The following is a 23,970-nucleotide window of genomic DNA, read 5'->3' on the forward strand; positions in this document are numbered from 1 at the left end:
ATGCGTGCGCGTGTCTGTGTGTGTGCGTGCATGCGTGCGTGTGTCTGTGTGTGTGTGTGTGTTTGTGTGTGTGTGTGTACGTGCGTGCATGCGTGCGTGTGTCTGTGTGTGTGTGTATGTGTGTGTCTGTGTGTGTGTGCGTGTGCGTGCGTGTGTGTGTGTGTGTGTGTGTGTGTGTGTGTGTGTGTGTGTGTGTGTGTGTGTGTGTGTGTGTGCATGTGTGAGAGTGTGTGTGTGTGTGTGCTTTGTGAGGACACTGCTTGCACATAGTGTCCTTAGCCCCACTGATCTCTCATTTCTCTCTTTTGAACCAGTCAACGTTAAGAAGTTATGAAACTAAATGTCAAGCAGGCAGGCCAGTATTGGAAGCCAAACCAGAGATATTTGCAGGGATGATTGCCTTAATTTCCCTTTTTTCAGCTTCACCACAAAATAGCACATAATGTTGTTTATTACTTCATTACTCAATTAGGCATGAATTGTAAAACTCAAAGCTCAACATTTTGCCATGGATTCTGATTTTGTCCAATAAGCAGACCAGAACCAAAGAAGACCTTCAGGAGAACCTTTAGGAGACCTTCGGTTGAGAATCAATGAAGTCCCCTTAATGCTGTAGATGGCGGTAGTGCACGTCTTGAGCAAACATCTCAAAAAGAGAAGAAGAAGTAGGGGACAACGCCCCCTTAGGAGACCCAACTTGAGCACACGCGAAGAACTCTAATCCTTGAGAACTCTAATCCTGGCCAAGGTTTTCCCCCAGCACTTTATTGGTAAGGCGGCCACCTTGACAAGAAACACCTACCACCTTGACTAGGTCCCCTGAAAAGATAATGATTTCATGTTTTGAATGTAATTTCAAAAGTTGCTTAATCAAAAAATATATACTTTGAAGAATTTTCAAATCATATTTCAAATGAAACGGCACAGCACGACATGTCCATTGATGATGGTGACTTGTCTCTGACGCCCCACCACCTTGACTAACGAAAATTCTGTGGGAAATACTGCTGGCCACAGGACCAGAGAGGGCTTACCAGGGCCGGTTTTTAGCATAGGCCGGCTAGGCGGTCGCCTAGAGCGCCATGTGAAGAAGGGGCGCCGAAATGGCGCTCTCCTATGCGTAATTTTGCGATATGAAGTTTTTTTATGAAGTCGCAATCGACAAAGAGTGGCGAAAGCGCTCCTCACGGCAAAGCGCCCCTCAGCCAATAGTAATATCTCTTCCAACTGTCTCTGGGAAGTCTGTGAACCAATAAACAGACAGTTCTGAGAAAGGGGGCGGGACGAGTGACAGCGTGCGGTCTATTTTGAATTTGGAGACTCACTCGAGAGACAGAGGGGGCAAGCGCAAACAGTAGTGCTGCTCTGCTGGATGGAGATTATTATGTTCTCATTAAACCACTCATTGCATGATGCAGGAGTTTCAGAGGGTATTTTGGAACTATGTGATTTAATCAGCAACCGTTTGTGATTATGGAAAGCCTAATAGTTATGAGGTTACTATTTGGAATTAGAGAGAAAAAGAGCTTTGTTTTTGATCAGAGAAATCGCTAGTTAGCATGCTAACATTAGCCAAGTATGCCAAGCAATGAAATCCAGTAAAGTAGCTGTAGTAGCCTACTCACTACTCACTAACACCCACCTGATATCATAATACTTGCTTAGGTTGACAAGCAATGTAAAGTAAGACTGGTGCAATGTTTAAAACAATTTTAGCTGCCATATCTCCTTCCATCCACATGAATTACCTGCTTGTTGTAAGCTTAAAAAACATTCATTTCCAGACCAGAATGACATAGCCTAGCCTACATTAATCATGTAACAGAACCATGCACAGCAGACAAGTGAGGCTATTTACTATATTTTGTATATTATGAAATTCAATAGCGTGACAGCTCTTCTCCCTTTCTCTCACCCTGTCCCTCCAAACACATAGATAGCCCCCTTCTCATTCTCCTACTCACAAATGCACCACTATTTCCAGTCCAGAAATGAAATTGGTTTGGAAGACAGCACAAATGTGTAGCTTATTAAAATTGTTATGCTGCCATGCTTTGTGATGCTGTAGATAGTGTAGATCAATGCAGACCTCCTTGGTAGGCTTATTGTCTACACATGCATTTTACATGCAAATGTACTGTATCACTCTCCTGGCATTTCAATTTCACGTTACAATTCAAACACATTGATAACCTCCCTCTCATCTGGGGTTGGGGGCCCCACCACCATCACATCCAACACACCACACAGTGAAGCTACTTTCATGCGACTCAATCTGATGTGTTGGTCGCCTGTCAAAAAGAACCACAAATCCATTTGATGAAAAACGGTTATTGTTCTTGATGCTATTTAGTTAAGCTTACTAAGGATATTAGTCTTGTGTTCTGTGAGGTATAAGAAAGATTTTTTTTTTCTTTCAAAGTTTGTGGGGGGGGGGGGGGTGGTGGGGCGCCAGAAATCAAACTCGCCTAGGGCACCAAATAAGCCAGAACCGGCCCTGGGGCTTGCGGTAGGGAGTAGGGACACATAGCAGGTGAAGCGAGCGAGGTGAAGAGAGGCGAAATTCATTGACAGCTCAACCGTCAACAGGTCGTCACGGTGAATCAAATAGAATGGAAAAGTTATGTTGTTGATTTGATTGGGCCGCCGCAGACGAATTCGCTCTTCATTTGCATAATATTAAACTTGGTTTTAATGATTTGACTTCGCTTCGCTCCTGTTCGCTTGCCTTTGCCTCTCTCATAGGAATGAATTGCGAAGTTCGCTTCGCTTGGCCAAATTTGCGTCAATGTGTCCCTACCGTTAGAAGTCCAGTTTAGTGTGGCAAGCAAGCAGGAAGTGGAGCTGAGCCCTCATTGCCTCTCCCTCCAGAGCGGAATGCCTCCTCAACATTCCGAGATTCCAAGATTGCGTGTCCAGATTCCATGTCCGCTATGAGTGGTTGTCTGATGCGGTGCACAGGGACCGTGACGTGCACCGACAGTAATTGTGGGTAATTTGCCAACCGAGGAAGAGGGCGAAGTGGAGAGAGGGGCAAGGGTAGGGGGGTGGCCTAAGGGGCAGGGGAGGGGGGTGGGCTTAAGGCGGTGGGGGTGGGGGTGAGGGTGGGGGTGGGAGCAGTCTATGATATGAAAACGATGATGGCGTGCACGGACAGTAATTGTGGGTAATTTGCTAACAGAGGATGAGGGCGAAGAATGGGGCATCGGAGCGGGGCAGGAGAGTGGGGTAGGGGAGTGGGGCGGTGGGCGGGAGGTGGTGACCAAGGGGGGCAGTCTATGATATGAAAACGATGATGGTGTGCACGTAACAGTAATTGTGGGTGGAGAGTGGGTCAGGAGGAGAGTGGGGTAGGAGAGTGTGGCAGAGGGGGGGGGCAGGGGTGAAGTCTCTGATGATGGAACAAGAGTACAAAAGGGCTACTGTGCCTTTAAATCAGCTGCCCATCACCTGAGGGATCACAACGAGGCAGACCAGGAAAAGAGCCAAGGATGCCAGGACTGTGGTCCCCTGTGTGTGTGTGTGTGTGTGTGTGTGTGTGTGTGTGTGTGTGTGTGTGTGTGTGTGTGTGTGTGTGTGTGTGTGTGTGTGTGTGTGTGTGTGGGCGTGCGTGCGTGTGTGTGTGTGTGTGCGTGCGTGCGTGCGTGTGTGTGCGCGTGCGCGTGCGTGTGCGTGTGCGTGCGTGCATCCGTGCGTGTGCGTGCGTGTGTGTCTGTGTGTGGGTGTGTGTGTGCGTGCGTGCATGCGTGTGTGTGCGCACCTCAGTGTGGGGGAGAGGGAGAGATACTGTGGCATTATGAACTTTGGGCTTGTGTGAAGGTTGTGTGTGTGTGTGTATGTGTGTTCATAATCAACTCAGTTGTTTGTCCACATGACTAACATACCACCAGCGTCTATTTTACAACTCTGTCAGCTCCATTCAATACAATAGCATTCCACAGCATAACATTTGAACCCGCCAGACAGTGTTATATGCATTCAGTACAATGGCATACCTCTCTCCATAACACTGTAAACTCCAGGTAGCTACTATATTCCAGATATGTGTTGACTAGCATGTCATTGTTGCATGGGTGGTCTCTCTCATGGCACAAACTGGTGTACCCACGTTCTGTCAAGGACAACCTTGGTGAATCTGTGCAACTCACATGTACTGGACCCAGGGTCGGCGACAGCTTTTTGCCAAGGCCAGGACAAACGTAATTTGAAAGGGCCCCCCGCCCACCCTCATCCAATGCATACAATGTAATGAAAACACCAATTTGGGCCCCCTTTCTTCCTGGGCCCGGGACAACTGACCCATTTGTCCCCCTATGTTGTCTTCCCTCTGAACGCTGTGTTTGTTCATTATCAACTCTGGTGGTCTGTTTTGGCAGGAACTGGTGTGCCTACGTGGTGACGAAGACCATCAGCTGTGTCATGGAGGATGGTGTGGAGACCTACGTGAAGCCCGACTACCAGCGCTGCGCTTACGGACAGTGTGGGCCCCGCGTAGTGACGTAAGTAACGTGTGATGCTCTCTTCTGTCCTCTCCTCTCCTCTTCTGTCCTCTCCTCTCCTCTTCTGTCCTCTGCTCTCCTCTCATCTCATCTGCTCCCCTCTCCTCTACTCTCTTCTGTCCTCTCCTCTCCTCTGCTCCCCTCTCCTCTCATCTCTTCTGCTCCTCTCTTCTCTTCTCTTCTCTTCTCTGATCTCCTCTCCTCTCCTCTCCTATCATCTCCTCTCCTCTCCTCTCCTCTCCTCTCCTCTCCTCTCTTCTGTCCTCTCCTCTGCTCCCCTCTCCTATCATCTGCTCTGCTCTGCTCTCCCCTCCTCTCCTCTGCTCTCTCATAACATTACATTAAATTACACTTAGCTGATGGTTTTATTCACAGCAACTTACAGGTTTTTTTTAAGTACAGGTTATTGGTTACAGTCCCAGGAGCATTGTGGGGTTAGGTGCCTTGCTCAAGGGCACCTCAGCCATGGAGTGAGATAGGGAGTGGAACTGGGATCAAAACCCATAAACCCTTCACATTACGCCCATCTCCTTAACCACTAGGGCATGGCTTTATCTCTCTCTCTCTCTCTCTCTCTCTCTCTCTCTCTCTCTCTCTCTCTCTCTCTCTCTCTCTCTCTCTCTCTCTCCATTTTTCCCCTTTCTTTCAATACAATTAAATTCAATTCAAAAGCGCTTTATTTCTCTCTCTCTCTCTCTCTCTCTCTCTCTCTCTCTCTCTCTCTCTCTCTCTCTCTCTCTCTCTCTCTCTCTCTCTCTCTCTGCATGTATGGTTTTCTATGTCTGTCTCTGCTTCCCATATGTCATTTTGTCTCTCTCTCTCTCTACGTATCTGTATGGGTGTGCTGTTGGTCGAGGTTTCCCTCTCAGTCTTTCTCTCATACTGTCTTTCTATCTGCACCTCTCTGTTCTCTTTGCCATTGTCTACAATGTCTATTTCTCCATCACCCCCTTTTCCACTCAGCTGTCTATCGCGTTCAGAGGCTATTCTAGGGTCAGATGGGGCCCCAAGCGAAAATGCAAAAGAATGAACATTTGAACCAAAATTACCGCTACTGTGGTGAGGTGTGGGCTGTTATTCACTATCTAGGGGCTTCGGGGCCCCAAGGGGCTGCCTGCTTTGCTTGGTGGCAAGATGCGCCTCTGATCGTGTTTGCTGATATTCCACCACTCACCTCACATCCACCCCTTTCATGGAAGGGGATATGATTCCGACCCCTTGGCCTGACAATCAGAGAGGCATGGGTGTGTTGCTAGTTTACCAAATAATTCAGGGTTTTAGGCCAGATGTAAGAGTCTGTATTGTTGGGGGTTTGGGGCGTAGTCAAACAAAAAAAGAAATACAGTAACGTGTGTTTTTAAACACAATATGGGCAATGGAAATATAGAAGCTTGGGTTGCAGGGGGCCCCTTCACTCTCAGGCCCCTGGGCCTGGGCCCAGTAGGCGCGTGCATTGTGCACTAGTCTGTCCCTGACCGCTTACAGTCCACTCCCCCAGTCCCACCACTGCCCCCCCAACACCAGCACCAACACCACCACAGTCACACATTCTTCTTTTTTCTATTTTTAAGAGCACAACACCACCACCACCAACACAACCTCCTCCTCCACCACTACGGGTGTTGGAAGTTAGCGTTTGTGATGTTTCAGTTGCTGTTGATCTGTCTCCTGGCCTGACCCGGCGTGACCTGGTGCTGCGCTGAACGTGGATGCAGCTCAGTTATGTTCGGAATGGAGCTGTGGTCGATCCCCACTAGCAACAGCCCGTCTCCCCTCTCCCATCTCCGTCTCTGTCTCCGCCCTTCGCTGTCGGTGCAGATCCGATGTCAGGATTGAGGGGAGAGTTGCCAGTTGAGACTGATGATTTCCAGCCCAAAACATGCTCAAAACCTGCCAGGGAGCACCCTGCCCAATTTGAACTAATTTCTATGGATTTCTATGGCCATAAATTGGCAGGAAAATCCGCCCAAATGCCCCTTTTTCAGCAAATATTTATATACTTTGACTAAGTATTTTGAACACAGTGTTTTACTGCGATGAACAATTCCAGTCCTTCAGGAGGGGGTGGGGCTTGGCTTTGTGGGTCCGCTTCAGGAAGACATTGGAGGAGCACCATACAGGCACAGCACGAAAAGGGGGATTTGTGACAATGAACTCGTCCCAAATCGCCCACGGACTTGCCTAACTTTCGTCTGATTTTGAGCGCTGAGAGAATGCGAAATTAACAGTTTTGGTGACACGTAAATCGCCCGGAAGCGAATCAAAGCCGTGGAGAGGTCTCACAGCAGGGTGTTAATGGCCCAACGATTAACATGAAAGGCAATGACAGCCAGCGGACTAGCCTTGCTCTTATTGGACGCAAAAGACACGTGACTCAAAGTAAAAGAGCTGCGCTGTTGGTTAGCAGGGTCGGCAGCTACGACCTTCTATTGGTCACGTTGGATTAATTTATGCATACCGTAGGCCTATACAGTAGGTCCGTATAATTATGCAAAAATTATTATTACTAATATACCTAGGTTGATTTTACTTTGTATACTCACATCATTATATTCACATCATTATAGACTGCACTGTGATGGGGCTTCAGCATGCATGATGTGAATTTATTGATAAAATGAAAATGAATGAAATGAAAATGAATTTTTTAAACGCTTTTAATATCACACCAAACAATGTACACACACTTTGACAGGAACCATGGATTTCATAAATACATAATTTAAAACTACACACATACCCTGCAAACAATATAGGCTACTCTAGGCTATATGCAGTGATGTACAGTAGCCTACTCAGGTCACAAATGTACAACTCAGAAACAAACACGCATCTCTCTCCCAAGCGGCGTTTCCGATTGTCTCCCACGTCCTAACACTGGCCGTCAGAGCATTGAAGAAATCTTAATACTCAACAGCACTCAAATTTTGCCAAGTCGAACAGGTGAGGTCAGGCATAAACGCGTTGTCCTGACCGTCTGTTAAAGGAGAAGTCCAGTTTTTTGAACATTAAGGCCATTTTCTGAGTGGTCTGCAATGTTTTAGAGTCCCCCTCACCGTTTATTTCATGATTGCTGCAGTCTCTGTTATTTGGCTGATTTGGATTTGATCTCAACTAGCTTTAGAATGGCCGTCTATGGGCACCTGCAACTCTGTTCTTAAAATCACCTTTAACATTTGTTTTGAAGAATATGCAACTTAGCAAGTGCTCAACAGTATTCACTGGTGTTCCTTAGCTATTTTTGTAGCGAAATATGGCATCCGTCATGTTTTATGTGTGTTTTATGTAGCAATTTGTAAATTAAGTTTCACTTTCACTTTCTTTCACAAAATGGCCAATAAAAAATGACAGAAGCCAAATTTCGCATTGAAACTTGTTAGGGACTGCTAGTGAACACCCCTAACCACTTTGTGAGCTGTAGACTTTCGAAAACAAATGTTAAAGTTGATTTTAAGAACAGAGTTGCAGGTGCTCATAGACGGCCATTCTAAAGCTGGTTGAGATCAAATCCAAATCAGCCAAATAACAGAGACTGCAGCAAACATGAAATAAACGGTGAGGGGGACTCTAAAACATTGCAGACCACTCAGAAAATGGCCTTAATGTTCAAAAAACTGGACTTCCACTTTAAGACAATGCGATGCGACACAGAAAAGACGGGCGGCTCTCCGTGCATAGTGACTAAAAGTTAGCATCAACTTTGAAAAAGGGTCAAGTCACCATCAGAAGAAAACGGCCGTCTTGTAAAACATGTGTTTGAGTGAAACGGTAGACGGTAGGGACTTTGCGAGGCTATTTATTTAATGCCTACATATAACGTGACCCAAAATGTCTCTAAGCTGCACGTTGCAATATAGCCAAGTATTCGAGAAAACCTGATGCAGCCAGAGTCCAACAACTTCAATGCACCAGAAGTGAATTCGCCTTCTAGTTGGGTGCGTGCGTCATCTGTATTTAATAGAATATATGCGCATGTACAATTACAATACAGCTACCTTATTACCTGGAATATTTTTGAGGGCTGATATTACAAAAAGCTAGTAGGTAATTTTACTTTTCTTTTCTCTACCTACCATTCAACCATGAGTGGTTGGCTCTGTCCACACACCAGTTTGAACTAAATAACTAAGAATTTATTTTTTTTTGGGGGGGGGGGGGGGAAAGGGGAAAATAAGTTCAAAAATGTAAAAAAAAAAAATCCAATTTGGCAAAAAATAAATCAGTAAAAAACTGAATGAGGAAAAATAAAACGGATTTCATAGGCCCCTACGACAGGTTAGGTTTGGGAAGGGCACAATTCATAAAACTCAGAAACATACAATGCTTTTTCAAAAAAGGGTTCTATGTTCCCCGCTGCATCCAAGTAGACTGCTGCCACATTGCTAAGAGCAGGTTGTTATTACACCTCTGACAGGTTAGGTTTAAGGATAGTTTTAGTCAGGGCACATACAAAAATGGATTTGAGTAAAAGTTGTCAATTCATAGTAAATACGTGGTAAATATGAAAGTAAGAGGAAAAATAGTACAGGTACAGCATTTTAGTGCAGACTATACAGGTATGTACAATATTATAAACATTGCTGTTGATTATGTTCTTCAGCCGCCAATCATGCCAGCAGGGTCTACTGAAGGTCTCTGGTCACTGCTTCCTCGTCATACTGCAACAGGCACTCAGTCTCACTTCTGGGAGCTGTAGAAATAACAAATAAATAAATACTTCGTCATGCACCTCATATTGACATAGCAAATATATCAATAAGCAAGACATATTGAGCCCAACAGGGATAATCTTACACTATATCAGTTTTCTGTGGTCTCTTGTAAGATTGCCCATCACCATCCTGCAGGACACTACCGTCTCCCTGCCAGGATCTGTAGGATGTAAGAAAATAAATCAAAACATAGCAATGCACAGCATTGACAATTTATCTATAAAGTAGCACAAGTCATATCGACAATGTAGGCCAGGGGTGGGGAACCTATGTCTCTAGGGCCGTTTGCGACCCTTGAGGCTGTTTTATCCGGCCCCCGATATAATTTTAATGCAATTCCATCTTCACATGAAATATGACATATTTTGTAAAGGAATCTTAGAAAATACATTAGCAATACAATTAAGTTATATTCAGGGAACCTGAAGAAGTTGGCGTTTGTTTAAATGTGGCTGGCCTTCAATATAGGCCTAAAGTGAAAGGGAAAATCCTGGTTTGTGTTCATAGTACGGCCCTTGGAGGACTTTTATGGCCCCTCGGATGAATTTGAAGTGGCCATTCGAATGAGAAAGGTTCCCCAACCCTGACGTAGGCTATAGGTTAAGCTTACCCTCTTTCACTCTACTGTGCCCATTTCGGGTTGACCTCCACACGCGTCTGTAGCACAGCACACAGGATTGCAGGACACAGCATCCTGCAGGACACTGCAAAAAACAAGGGGAACGAATAAATGACCTGTCCAGTTCTATAAAAAAAGAAAAGAAATTTGATGCAGTGCCAGAGCTGTGGTAAAAGTAACCTTGGTTGTATCATCTAGGACTAGGGTGTGTGTGAGTGTGTGGTAAATCCAGTGTTCACATTATTCATTAATTTTAACCTATTATCACCACATACCGATATCAGTGCCATTTCACCCTGCCAAGACACTGGACCTTCTATGATCAGGGCGTCCTCGTCATACTGCAGCAGGCACCCTGTTGTTTCTACAGCTCCTAGAAGAGAGACAAATAAATTAAATACTTCGCCATGCATCTCATATTGACATAGCTAATGTATCAATGAGCAAGTCATATTGGTCACAAAGAAGTTAATCTTACATTCTTTCAGTCTTCTATGGCAAGACTGCTCCTCATAAGAGCTGTTAGGCCTTCAAGTGACTCGTCTTCGCCATATTATGAGACAGCAGCCTGTGAAAACATGGTAAACAGAATAACCCATTAACCTTGGGTCCTAATATAATACATGGACATAAACTAGCCTACATTATTTAGACAATGTCAGTAGACCTCCACGTGAAACAATAAGAAAACATAATTTCAATTTCTTGAAAAGGCCAGCTACACTTATTTGTGCAACAAGTGCTGTTTTGAGGACCCATACGTTTTAAGGACATGCTTGCCTGCCTACTGTTGCAAAATGCCAGGGTATTTCACATTGATTTCGGGGTGGCGTGCTCTATTGCAACACTTATTTGTGCAACAAGTGGTGTTTTGAGGACCCATACTTTTTAAGGACAGGTTGCCTACTGTTGCAAATGCCAGGGTATTTCACATTGATTTCCAAACTATTTCTTTCCCAACTACAGGGACGTTAGTCGAGTAATGACGCTACGACCAAGCTACTAGGGAATGTAATTAAACTAGTCGCTTCGCTACTGCCCAGCACTGAAAACCAACATACCCAGACGGCACACCAATCTTGCCAACGTCGCCTAGATGCATTTTTGCCGCTGTAAAATACATTGGCAAGACGTCCAAGCGTTAGTTCATCAGCGAAATGCCGGGCAGACGTGAAAAATGAGCAGTGCCCAGCAACTAGTTGATGAGCTAACGCAATAGCATGCTAACGGTAGCCTTTATCAATCTTAAGCGCTGGGAGATGGTCACTCCCATGTAAGATCACTCCCGGACGTGTAGTCCCAGGTGATTCTATCAATCCCAGGCGTTCTATCCACCCGATTACATTTTCTCGGTATTATCATACACTACCACATACAAGCAATTTAGGGTTAGGTTTAGGGTTAAGGTAAGGGTTAGGTTTAGGGTACGTAACAAAAAAACTAACATCAAAAAGATAACTAGCTCGGTGGGCTCGATAGTCTGGCTAGTGGGAGCGAACCGAACGACTGGGGATCGAACCGCGCTGGGAGCGACAAACTGGGAATCATCTTTAGGCAGGGGAAAGGCAATTGAGAACGAGCAATGTCAAACAACTTTCCATCAACAAGTATACTTAACATATTCACCGTTTCACTACTGCATTTTGTCATTACGATGCTCGCAAGTTATCAGAATTTACTAGCGTACACTACAGCAGCAACAAGAGTAGTCACATTCATTGAGGGGACTTGTGCTACAACTTAGCAATGGCGGATCTGTGTTCAGAGGAGCTATTCAATCGCTCTTGAGTACTGAAACTTTAAACCACAGTTGAGTAAAATTTACTTACATGTATGTGAAGCCCATTTTCCGTTGGTATGTGAGGAACTTTCCCCCATATCGCCAAGAAACTTGTAACAGTGAAACCACACAGACAGCGCGTGGTGCTGTTCAGATAGGTCGGTGTTGTTGACCGCGGTAGGTGGCTTCTTTGTGGCTTGTGTGTGGAATTCGCATTGTGCGAATTAGTTGTACTGCCACCTAAAGGCTTGGTGTAGAACTAATTTAACCAGAGACAGTCTGTTTTGAACTTCCTTGAACAATCCTTGCTTTAGTTTAGAATAATTTAAAAACCAGAGTGGCCAAGCACATTGATGTTTTTCCTCAAAAGCAGGGGTGAGGAACCTTTTTAATTCAAAGGGTCACTTCAAAATGTAGGCTATGTCCAAGAAAGATCATTCAGATGTTTCTATTCTGATTTCTATTCGGTTCATTTAAATGTTTATAGCACCGATCGAATTGTTTGATCAACTTCATTTCTGAGCTTATAGTATCATAATAAAATGTACTGACAGCAGAGCTGTGGCTAGAAGAAAGGTTTAATGCAGGGGTGGGGAACCTTTTTCATTCGAAGGGCCACTTCAAATTCCTACCATGGTCATAAAATCCTCCGGGGGCCGTACTATGAACACAAATCAGGATTTCCCCATGAAATTTAGGCATATATAGACACCATTAGGCCTATATAGACATATAGACACCTTTAAAGGTAGACACATTTAAAACAGTCCCCACCTTTTCTAGGTCCCCTGAATATAGGCCTAACTTAATTGCATTGGAAATGTAATTTCTAAGATTCCTTTAGGCCTGCAAAATATGTCATAGGCCTATTTCATGTGAAGTTGCAAAACATTATAATGATATCAGGGGCCGGATAAAACGGCCTCAAGGGCCCTCGAGACATAGGTTCACTACCCCTGGTTTAATGGTTAGTGATTCTGAAAAACACCACTGGGCAGCGTGAACAAACATACACACAGACACACACACACACACATTTTAGTAAAAGGCCAAAAAATGCCCTAGGGCCCCCAACAATCCCGTTGCCTAGGGACCCCAAAATCCTAGAAACAGGCCTGCCGACCCCCCACTCCCTCCCACCCACCTGACCTCACCCCACCCCACCCCACTTGAAATTGACTGTAGCAGCTCCCGACCTGATCACTGGCATTTACATATTAAAGGCTCTCCTAAGAAGGGGATGGGAGGGGGGCATGGGGGAGCCGCAAATGCTGTGGCTTGAGGTATGAGGCAATTTAAGGTGCAAAACTCATCCACATATTCCTCTTTTCATGCAGTGAGGATTGTCGTCGAGAGAGATACACGTAGAGAGAGAGAGAGAGAGAGAGAGAGAGAGAGAGAGAGAGAGAGAGAGAGAGAGAGAGAGAGAGAGAGAGAGAGAGAGAGAGAGAGAGAGAGAGCCCATGTCTGCCTCCCCCCAGCAAACACAGGTCAGCTTTTGAGCTTTTGAGCTAGAGGCTGCTTCTGTTTCTACTTAAGCAGAATCCCTTCCTCTCCTCGCCTCTCCTCTCGTCTCCCCTCCTCTCCTCCCCTCTCATCTCGCCTCCTCTCATCTCACTCTCCTCTCTCCCTTCTCCTCCCCTCCCCTCCCCTCTCCTCTCTCCCCTCCCCTCCCCTCTCCTCTCTCCCCTCTCCACTCCTCTCCTCTCCTCTCCTCTCCTCTCCTCTCCTCTCCTCTCCCCTTCCCTCTTCTCACTCCTCCCCTACCCTCTTCTCTCCTCTCCTCTCCTCTCCTCTCCTCCCCTCCCCCCTCTCTTCTCCTCTCCCCATCCCCCCTCCTCTCCTCTCCTTTCCTCTCCTCTCCCCTCCCTGTCCTCTCTCTCCTCTCCTCTCCTCTCCTCTCCTCTCCTCTCCTCTCCTCTGCTCCCCTCTCCTCTCCTCTCCTCTCCCTCTCCTCTCCTCTCCTCTGCTCCCCTCTCCTCCCTTCTCTCCTCTCTTCCCCTTTCCTCTACCCATACCCCCCCTCTAAGGCCCATGGCTTAATGGTCTGTGAAGTGCTGCTTTATGCAAAGCACATTTCTGTTCCAGCAACAACGCCGGTCGGCTACCTGCTGAAATCAGATAATCTGAAGCAGGAATAAGGGAGCAACTGAATAACGGAGCAGCTGAATAAGGGGGCAACTGTTTCTGTTTCACTGAGATTGATGTTAGAAGATAAAAAAACATGCAACCATAAAAAAGCATGCCGCCATAAAACATTGTATTTATCTTGAGCCAGACTCACCAAGACATAATTATATTACCTAGATCTTAATGAAAGCAAAGTGTATTGGTGAAAAAGACTGGTTGTCAAAGCCAATTCATAGACCCGTCTGTCCTCAAACATTACTGGGATGGCTGTGGCCTAATTGTTAGGGAGGTGGCCTGAACATGGCAAGGTTGCAGGTTTGAATCCCACCCTAACCTCTCCCTACACCTCCATCCACGAGTGTCCTTGAGCAAAGCACCTAACCCCACCTTGCTCCAGAGACTGTAAACAATACCCTGAAAATAACTTTGGATAAAAACATCGATTTGGATAAAATGACCCTATACTATTGCAACAGGAAAGAATAGTGAGCACTCTATAGTCTTTTCTCCAGTTTGAAGGGGTGCATTTGGTTATTCCTTTTAGGGCTTGACAGACTTTTGAACTGTATCCAAAGCACTCTCCTTTGAGTCAAGGTAGTTGAAGTATTAAAAACCCTTTATTTTAGGCTACATCGGGGTAAGCGTGTTAAAAATGACCCTATACTATATATAGTATAGAGCAAAGCATTGCAACTCATACACTATGGAGTGAAGTGAACCACTATGGAGATATGATGAGGAGCTGGCAGGGAACAGAAGCTGGAACTTCAAAGGGAGCCAGTGTCCTGGATAAAGGACTAATAATAGAAACAGCTACAATGAATGCTTTGGAACGGGTTGGAAACCCCTGCCATATACTGCATTACATAGAGAGCCACTTGTACCCTATTTTATTTCCTTTAACCTTCATTTAACCAGGAAAATACACCTGTTGAGATTAACAATCTCTTTTAAAAGGGCGTCCTGGCCAAGTGGTGGCACAAGTCACAAAATTAAGATTTCAGTTGCATTAAAATAACAAATCAAGTAAAACAATAACAAATCAATTAAAACAATTACAGGCAATGGACTCAGTCTCCAGTGATCTCCATTGATCCTGGAATTCTAATCGCCCTATGGAGTGAACTACATAGTGGGCGAGTAAGTATTTCGGACGCCTCCAAAGAGAATATTATGAGGAGCTGACAGGGAACAGGAGCTGGGACTTCAAAGGGAGCCGGTGTCCTGGATAATGGACTAATAATAGAAACAGCTACAATTAATGCTTTCACACAGATCTCTAGCAGAGTTAAGTAAACACTCCGGGAGATCATACACCAAGCGTTGTATTTATTTGAAAAAGAAAAAGAGGGTTCCAGATTGCTGTTTGAGATAACAGGATACGAACCAGCAATAACAGCCGCGGGAACAAAAGGGAATACAAAATATTTGCCAAAGAGAGAAGCAAATGGACCAAAGTTTGTTGTATTTTATTGCAGCTTTTGTGGAAAAAAAAATGTTATGGATGGACTCGTTTAAAAAATAGACCCGTCTCCAGTCTCGGTGGATTGATTCCGCTGTGCTCCTTGGCCTGAACCATAACCTATAAACATGAAAGATGTGTCTTTACTCCAAGACAGCAAGCCATGCTTGGTAGGCCAGTTCCAACTCAGTGGCTCCATCTTGTGAACTTTTGTGAACTTGTGTGACCCATAAACACAGACGGAGAAATAGAAGAATGACCTGAGGGGGTAGAGCTACTTGTGACTCACTGGGCAGAACTGTGTACCTACGAAACTGTCTTTTTAAAATCATGTGAAAGTGAAGTGAAAGCCCCATTGGGAAACTCCAACTCACATTGTCATTGTGACACAGCACTCCATAGCACACAAGTGAACACTGCACGTTGCACACAACAAACTTGCATTTATGCCTCACCCGTGTAAGGGGGCAGCCCTCAATGGCGCCCCAAGAGATCAGTGCGGCAGGACTGTACCATGCTCAGGGTACCTCAGTCATGGAGGAGGATGGGGGAGAGCACTGGTTAATTACTGCCCCCACCAACCTGGTGGATCGGGAGTTAAACCGGCAACCTTTGGGCTACAAGTCTGACCCCCTAACCCCTTACCCATGACTGCCCTAACCGCTTACCCATGACTTCCCAAAATGTACATGTATCTTGTACCTTGTGCCATATAGCGTACCATCCAGGAGTAGAACTGCGTGTGACTTGCTGGGGCAGTGCAAGTCCCACTTTTACCTTGTCCCATGTGCCATGTACCACGTGCAGATATATTATTTGGAATGGATTTGAATTCCATGTGAATACTTTAGTTGGACAAAATAACTGAGACACCTGTCATTTTAGTGTGGGCCATGTTTCCATACAGCTTCCTCTTGCATCCAGAGTTAATCCTGTTGGATGTGATTCATCCTTCTTGGTGGTATGCAGATATTACCTTGGATACTGTGGCTCTTGATACATCACAAAGACTTGGGTCTCAGTTACACATGCACTCAGAATTTCTCCTTTTTGAACTCTGATATGTCACCCATAATGCTGTGTGCATTGCAAAATTTTGAGCAAAACTGTGCTCTTGCCCTGCTAATTGAACCTTCACACTTCACTTTACTGGTGCAATGTGCAATTAATGAAGATTGGCCATATATCTCTCATGTCCTGTACCCTTTTGGTAATATATGTAGGTGTAGCTTTAATAATGTAACTAGGGATGTTAACCGGGAGCCGTTTAACTGGTAATTGACCGGATCAACGTAGACCAGTTAAAATTTTCTCTGCCGGTTAACTGCCCCACCCCCAGTGCTGTGTTGCATGGAAGGTCGACGTTGTGTGCAATGCGTGCCTGTGCGTGGGTGCGCTGACAAAGCAATTGTTTTTCTCCTCAAAACAAAACCCTTGTTCCTCCACAAGTAGGCTAGTGGACAATGATTGGGGAAAATGCAAACACAAACTAACATTGTGTGATAGGAGCATAACCAGAAAATTGGGTCCTAACTTGTTTCACGGGCAGAGAAAGACGCGCGACAGGACAGGGTATCATAAATGGCAGTTATAGAATTTTCGGTTAACCGGTTAACCACCGGTTAATGAGGCTCGGTAGTCGGTTAAGATTTTTAAACATTTTCGCCATCCCTAAATGTAACCATAGATTTATATTTTTTATTTCTCTCTGTACAGTTACCGGACCTACAGGAGGCCAAAGTACAAGGTGGCCTATCGCATGGTGACGGAGATGGAATGGAAGTGTTGCCACGGATACTCCGGTGATGACTGCAGTGACGGACCCACGGGGGGATCGGACCTCCAGATCGGGGGAGGGGGCACGCATCCCTCTCAGACGGGCCACGGCAATGAGGGGGGGCAGAGAGGGGGAGGAGGTACAGTCCTTCTGTTAAATTGACAATACAAAACAAAAAATGCAAACATTTTGTGGCAACTGTTGTGTTGATATTTCTAAAGGTGTCATGAAAAAGATGCAATTACTTTTTAACTTTATCAAAACTAATGACAAACAATAAAAGCTTGTAAAACAAACAAACAATAACTGTTTTAAATGTAATAATTGTGACATGATATGGTTTAACAAGATGCATGCTAAATCATTTCAATAAAACCAAGCATATGTAGCTGCAACATTGCAGGCCTATAACATCTACAATGTACCGTATATATTTCCCACCTCTCTCTAGGAGGAGCAGACAGTGACAAGATGCGGCAGCTGGAGGAGAAGATCGAGAGCCTGACCAAGGACCTCTACAACGTGCAGTCCACCCTGCACGGCGTCAACCAGCAGCTCCATGAGCAGTCCCACAGGCAGGGGGGCCAGAGCGGGGGCCGCAACCCGGCGGACGCAGCCCAACCCCTCATCAAGGACACCATCCACAACATCCAGGTAGGGGTGGACGATATGACGATATTAAATCGTGAATCGTGAACCGTGATATCAAGATCATCTAATGAAACGAATCGACCCAAAGTGGAGAAATCGTATAGATCGTTTTGCAGTGAGGATGTTTACTATAAGCATCAGAGTGATGTTTACTGACTTGTTTTGTTGTCTTCACTTTTATTCTCGACATTATTGTATTCCAATTGTTGCATTTTATGAGTGTCATCAGTGGCGGAACAATTGCACACAGGGCCCCAGGACAAAACACTAACAGGGCCCCCCAAGCGGCCTTCCAAGGTCACAATAGGGCCCCTGCACAAATGGGTAAGGGTCGTGGGCCCAGGGGCAAATGCCCTGCTCGCCCCTCCTATAGTTCCGCCCCAGGTGTCACCAGTGTATGAACACTTTATAAACTGCAAATTTCAAATTGCAAATATATCCAAAACCTGTTGTTGTTTTTTGTTGTTTTTATTTTTTTGATGAAAGATCGTTATGAAAATATTTTTTGTAAAAAAATTGTGATTTGACATTTTTGTCCCCCCTCCCTCCCCCAACATCCAGGCCAAGCTGGACCTCCTGGACAACATGACCCGCGTGCACGACCGCACCCTCATCGACATCAACAACCACCTCGTCAACGGCAACGGCAACGGGAACGGGAACGGCAACGATGTGGACGCGGACAGCGGGCGCTACCACACCCTGAAGGAGGAGATCCTGCGGGAGCTGGAGAACCGTGTGGTTCTGTCGTGTTCCGCGTGCCACGCCGGCGTGGACGACCTGCGCAAGCAGCAGCAGGAGGACCGGGAGCGGATCCGGGCGCTGGAGAAGCTCCTGAGCTCCATGGACCAGCACCACCGGCAGGAAGTGACCACCCTGCGACAGGAAGTGACGCGCACGCAGGGCTGCTGCGATTCGCTGGCCGACCTGGAGCGGCGTCTGGACGCAGTGGAGAGGAAGGTGAGCGCCTCGACGGAGAGCTACGACATCCTCCGCACGCGGCTCGACAAGGAGCTGAAAGGGACCAACGGCAACGGCGGCGGAGGGAGGTCAAAGGTCACGGAGGACAGGCTGAACAGCCGGCTGAGGGACCTGGAGCGCCGCGTCAACGGAACAGTGAAGAAGGCGGAGCAGAAGTGCGCCCAGACGGAGAACAACCTGCGGAACTCCCTGCAGAAGGAGCTGGGGAACACCAGGAACATCTACAATGGGCGGCTGGACGACCACCAGTCCAGGATCGGCAGGGTGGAGGCTGACGTGCGGCACCTTCAGGTAGGGATGGGCGATATGATATTAAATCGTGAATCGTGATATTGAGTACAAGATCGTCTCGAATCTGCCAAAGTGAAGATATCGTATGGATCGTCTTGCATTGAGAATGATTTACTATCAGTATCAGAGTGATGTTTACTTGTGTTGTTGTCTTCCCTTTTATTCTTTACTTGATTGTATTCCAATTGTGCGCTTTAAGATAGTGCAATCAGTGTGTCAACATTTTATTAACTGCAAATTACAAATTTCAAGTATATAATTTGTTGTTTCTATTTTTTCGATGGAAGATCGTGATAAAAAATCTAAATTGAGATTCTATGTTAAAAAAATCGTGATATTACATTTTTGCCATATCGCCCACCCCTACCTGCAGGACACAGTGTACGACCACGGCGGCCGCTTAAATCACCTGGACAACATCACGTCCGTCATGAACACCAAACTGGCGTCGGCCGTCAGCCTGTGCGCGGACTCTTGTGGCCCCCAGGGTCGAGGCCGGCAGACCGAGAACTCGGTAAAGACTCTAGAATGGAAGGTCATCTCCAATGAGAAGGACATCAAGAAGTTCGACACCCGGCTCAAAGACCTGAGCATGTCCGGGGACTCGCTCATGGACCGCGTCCTGGACATCAGCCGCGACGTGAACCGCATCAAGACCCTGACGGGGGACAACGGCGAGAACTTCAACAGGATCGTGACCGTGGTGGAGGACCTGGGCCGCAGCGTGGACGACTGCAGCGTGTGCAGCTCCGTGGACAGGGACCTACAGGGCTTCAAGAACGCCACCGGCATGGCCTTGAGCAGGTGGGCGGGCGAGGTCACCAGCCTGAGGAACAAGGTCGACAACGACGAGAGCACCTGCTCTCAGGTGTGCTCCAACCTGCAGGAGGAAGTGGGCAACCTGAAAGGTAAACAACCTTTATTTATTTACTTATTTATTAATTTATTTATTATTATTATTATTTACTTATTTTTGTGTGCATTATTATTATTATTCTATTTCCATTATTTTTTTCTTTCTCTTCTACTTCATTTCATTATTTTTTATTTTTTCAACATTGTTGTTAATCTGTCTGTCACGTAAGCACTTCCTGTATAGCAGTCCCTGTATGAAATTGTGCTATATAAATAAATGTATTAATTATTATTATTATTATTATTATTATTATTAAAGAGGATGTGGAGAAGTGCCGGGGCCAGTGCCGCCTGGTCATGGATGACCTCAACGCCCGCAAGAGGGACATGGACGGCCACCACGTCATCACCGGAACCCTGGGCAAGGACCTGAGGTCCGTCCAGGGGGAGATCTCCGGGTTCCTGCACACCTTCACCTCCATCAACGACACGCTGAGAGGACTCGGCCGCACGGTGAACAGGCATGACGGCACGCTCACGGACCTGGGCAACAGCAAGAACAAGATCGTCTCGGAGATCGAGCGGCTGCAGGACGACCTCGACGAACACACGGAGGACAGCAAGGTGCGCTTCAACAAGCTGGACGGCGAGATCCAGCGCTTCGGCAGCAACCTCGTCGTCGAGATGGAGGACTGCCGACGCTCCAAGGAAGGCCTGGACAAGCGGGTGACCAAGATGGAGGACATGTGCGGGCGTCTGGACGTGGTGTCGGACGGCCTGCAGACCATCAAGGACGGGCTGAACCGGCACGTGGCCAGCCTGTGGGAGTGTGTGAACGGGCTGAACGCCACGGTGCTCTCCCACGGGGAGGCCATAGACAGGAACAGCGTGGACCTGGACAACCTCCACGACCTGCTGCACAGCCTCAACGCCTCCGTGCTGCGCATCCTCGACGACTTCCAGGACTTCACCCATCAGGACTTTGTTGGTGAGTGAAGTGTGCTGTGCTGTGCTGTGCTGTGCTGTGCTGTGCTGTGCTGTGCTGTGCTGTGCTGTGCTGTGCTGTGCTGTGCTGTGCTGTGCTGTGCTGTGCTGTGCTGTGCTGTGCTGTGCTGTGCGAAAGTAGGAATGCGTGTGCGGAAGTAGTGTGTGTGTGTGTGTGTGTGTGCGTGTGTGTGCGTGTGTATGTGTGTGTGTGTGTGTGAGTGTGTCTGTGGGTTCACACACAGAAATTGTGGGAACGGGAGGGTGTGTGCCATAACAAATGTGCTTTCTCTGTCTGCACGAAGGGTAAAAGTCAGTGTGTGTGTGTGTGTGTGTGTGTGTGTGTGTGTGTGTGTGTGTGTGTGTGTGTGTGTGTGTGTGTGTGTGTGTGTGTGTGTGTGTGTGTGTGTGTGTGTGTGCATGTGTGTGTGTGTGTGTGTGTATGCGCGTGGGTGTGGTGCGGGCATGCGTGCGTGTGTGTGCCTGTGTGTGTGTGTGAGCACGCATGTGCGTGCCTGTGTGTGAGCGCGCACGCGTGCATGTGCGTGTGTGTGTGCGTGCGTGCACGTGTGCATGTGCGTGTGTGTGTGTGTGTGTGTGTGTGTGTGTGTGTGTGTGTGTGTGTGTGTGTGTGTGTGTGTGTGTGTGTGTGTGTGTGTGTGTGTGTGTGTGTGTGTGTGTGTCTGTGTGTTTGCATCCTGAGGATTTCCTGTTGCTACACAGATTTAAAGGCATGCCTCAATAATCCCCGGGTCACTCACCACTCCAGTTCAAAAGTTTATTGTGTGCATTCGAAGATTTAGTGCCAGTGTTAAGCAATGTTAAGACTTAGAGCTAGTTATATAAAAAAAGAAACCATTAAAATGTAATGCAAGCAGATTGGGCAGCAATTACTCCCCAGCCATGTTTCCTGCTGTTGGTATCTATCCCATAATGACTTAATGGTTTAAAGACTTTTTCTGGTAACGTTGAGGTCTCTTTGATTTTTGCCTTGCTTTGTCTGAACCATGTCTACAGAATTCTTTATTTGTCTGTGGCAGTTGTTCTGAAAGTGTGGTCCGGGGACCACTGGTGGTCTGTGACAGAGCTCAGGTGGTCCGTGAGGGGATTTCTACTATCCAAGGCGCGCTAGAACTTGGCTATATTTGTATTATAATTACACAGCTAAACATAGCTGAAGTCATATTTTCACAACAATAAGACAGGCTTGTAATGTGGATAAAAAGTAAGTGATCTGCATCAAAACTAGCAGTGCCAAATTAGCAGCCTGGTGCCTGAACATTTTTGGGAGTACAAAGTGGTCCTCGGTCTGAAAAAGTTCGAGAAACACTGGTCTATGGTATGGCGTATGATTTGTTTCAAATGGTAAAAAGAGATGATCCAAATACATGTCAGTCATAAATGGCAAAAAAGCATACGTAGTTGCAGTGAGCGTGTCCCAGACCAGTTGTACATGTCTGGTTGCCATTCATACAGTCTTTTTGTGGAGAAAGTGCGCTCAACTCCGAAATGTTTCTTGCAAGGTCTTCGGTTTTCAAACAGCAAAGTTCATGTTTAGTAAAAAAGCCGTACGCCCGGATGAGTTTCTTGCAGTTTGCAGTTTTAATACTGGGCCCAGTATTAAAACTGTAAGAAACTCATCCGCGAGTGCGGCTTTTTTTACTAAACATGCCATTCATACAGGTCATTCGAGGCACATTTCAAGTTTCAAAAAAGTTCAAGAAAACAAAGTATTCCTATTAGGTAGCCTGGGAAGTGGAGATCCCCAAGCTGGACAATGCTTCATAGAAACTCTGGGGGCCTTCAGACGTCATCAGTTTTTGTTTTGCTTGTTTGTTTGTTTATATTTTTGTGTTTCTGGAATGCACAGACAAAAATCTTTAAGAACCGCTCTTCCGAAAAATGCACCACAATGCCATGATTATGGAGGCCATGCAGAATAGGAAGTGGTGCGCCCATCTCCCATCAGGGCCTCTTGCAGGGCTGCCAGATGAAGCTGATAATTTCCATCCCAAAAAAATGCTCAAAACCCGCCTAGAGGCACAAAATCCCGCCCAATTCTATTGATTTCTATGACAAAAATTGGGCGTTTTTTCTGCTAAATGCCATTTTTACCCGCACACGGCCATCCTAAACAGCCCAATTGGGCGGGAAACAGCCCAATCTGGCAACAACACTGGCCTCTTGCGTTCACATCATTTGTTAAAGTTTAGAACCAACTTGTGTGTTGGATAGAATTTTTTTAAGCTGCAGTGTACAACCAACACCAGCCAAATTCTAGCAGTGCAAAAGGTTTTTTTTTTGGTTCTACCATACACCAGTGACGTGCGCTGAAGTTTATGGCTGGTGAGGCACTGACTTTTCCAATATCAGATTTTCAAATATACAGCTACAGTATTAGTAAATATGTGCCAAATAGGCCTACCGATAAGTTTCATATGTCATAGCTTTCTTAACAAAAGGTAGGCCTACACATAGGCGGCGCTACAGCAAGACTGTTGGGGAAGCTAAAAAAATAAATATAAATAAAAAGAAACGGAACATTTCCATGTGCAACTGCAACACATATCCATTCTGGCTATTATATGTTAAAACGGCTTGCCATATGCTCGTGCCGTGCGCCAATGGAACTCTCAAACGCGACAGGCACACGCACACACACACACACACACTGAAGGCAGGGGAGGAAGACGGCTAGTTGCAAGACCATGGACTAGTATCTCCCAAAAATGTCTCCAGCAATCAAATCATACACCCGAATGTCCACACCTTTGTTTCTATTGACATTTTCATGCGCAATGTCACTCTGTCTACCTCCATCAGACCGGTATCAAAACTCGCAATCAAACTCGCAAAACTAATGACGAGGCAAAATGCGCACACACCGGGGGGAGACAGGAGAGCAAAGAAGCCAGCTGATTGACCATATATCACCATGGCCAAAAATATCATATGGGTCTATCATATCCAACAGACATATCAGATGTCAGTTTTGCAGCCCAAATAATACAAATATGCTGTGATTTTGAATTTCTAGTTGAAGTAGCTTGCAATGATGTAGTTCGCTACATTTTACAGATGGAGCTAGCTTAATATTTCTATTGGATGTAGCTTGTCTAGAGGAGCTAAATGTTAGCTTACTACTAGGTTCTACAAGTAGCTTGCGCTGCGCAGCCAGACACTGTTCTCGCTGCCTCGCACTGTACACTGTTCACTCCAGTCACACGCA

The 23,970-nt window shown here is 46.2% G+C and overlaps 1 protein-coding gene and 1 long non-coding RNA gene across 3 annotated transcripts in view; one reads left to right on the plus strand and one right to left on the minus strand.

The window, feature by feature from the left end:
• emilin1a (elastin microfibril interfacer 1a) overlaps positions 1–23,970 on the plus strand; it is a 50,054-nt gene that overhangs the window by 17,835 nt on the left and 8,249 nt on the right. Inside the window, exons 2-7 of the mRNA XM_063223600.1 lie at positions 4,377–4,499; positions 16,919–17,118; positions 17,431–17,633; positions 18,192–18,902; positions 19,276–19,810; positions 20,077–20,745. Of these exons, the coding sequence (XP_063079670.1) occupies positions 4,377–4,499; positions 16,919–17,118; positions 17,431–17,633; positions 18,192–18,902; positions 19,276–19,810; positions 20,077–20,745 (2,441 nt within the window). The remainder of the gene's footprint in view (positions 1–4,376; positions 4,500–16,918; positions 17,119–17,430; positions 17,634–18,191; positions 18,903–19,275; positions 19,811–20,076; positions 20,746–23,970) is intronic.
• LOC134468613 (uncharacterized) lies at positions 8,739–11,758 on the minus strand. 2 transcript variants are annotated; one of them, XR_010038862.1, is made up of 5 exons: positions 11,660–11,758; positions 10,106–10,398; positions 9,822–9,915; positions 9,294–9,371; positions 8,739–9,189 (listed from the first exon to the last, which is right to left on the minus strand). It is a non-coding gene; the product is annotated as an uncharacterized LOC134468613 (long non-coding RNA). The 2 variants fall into 2 exon arrangements; XR_010038861.1 differs by having other exon boundaries at positions 8,739–9,371.

This window comes from Engraulis encrasicolus, chromosome 18, assembly GCF_034702125.1.
Source record: "Engraulis encrasicolus isolate BLACKSEA-1 chromosome 18, IST_EnEncr_1.0, whole genome shotgun sequence".
Lineage (NCBI taxonomy): Eukaryota > Metazoa > Chordata > Actinopteri > Clupeiformes > Engraulidae > Engraulis > Engraulis encrasicolus.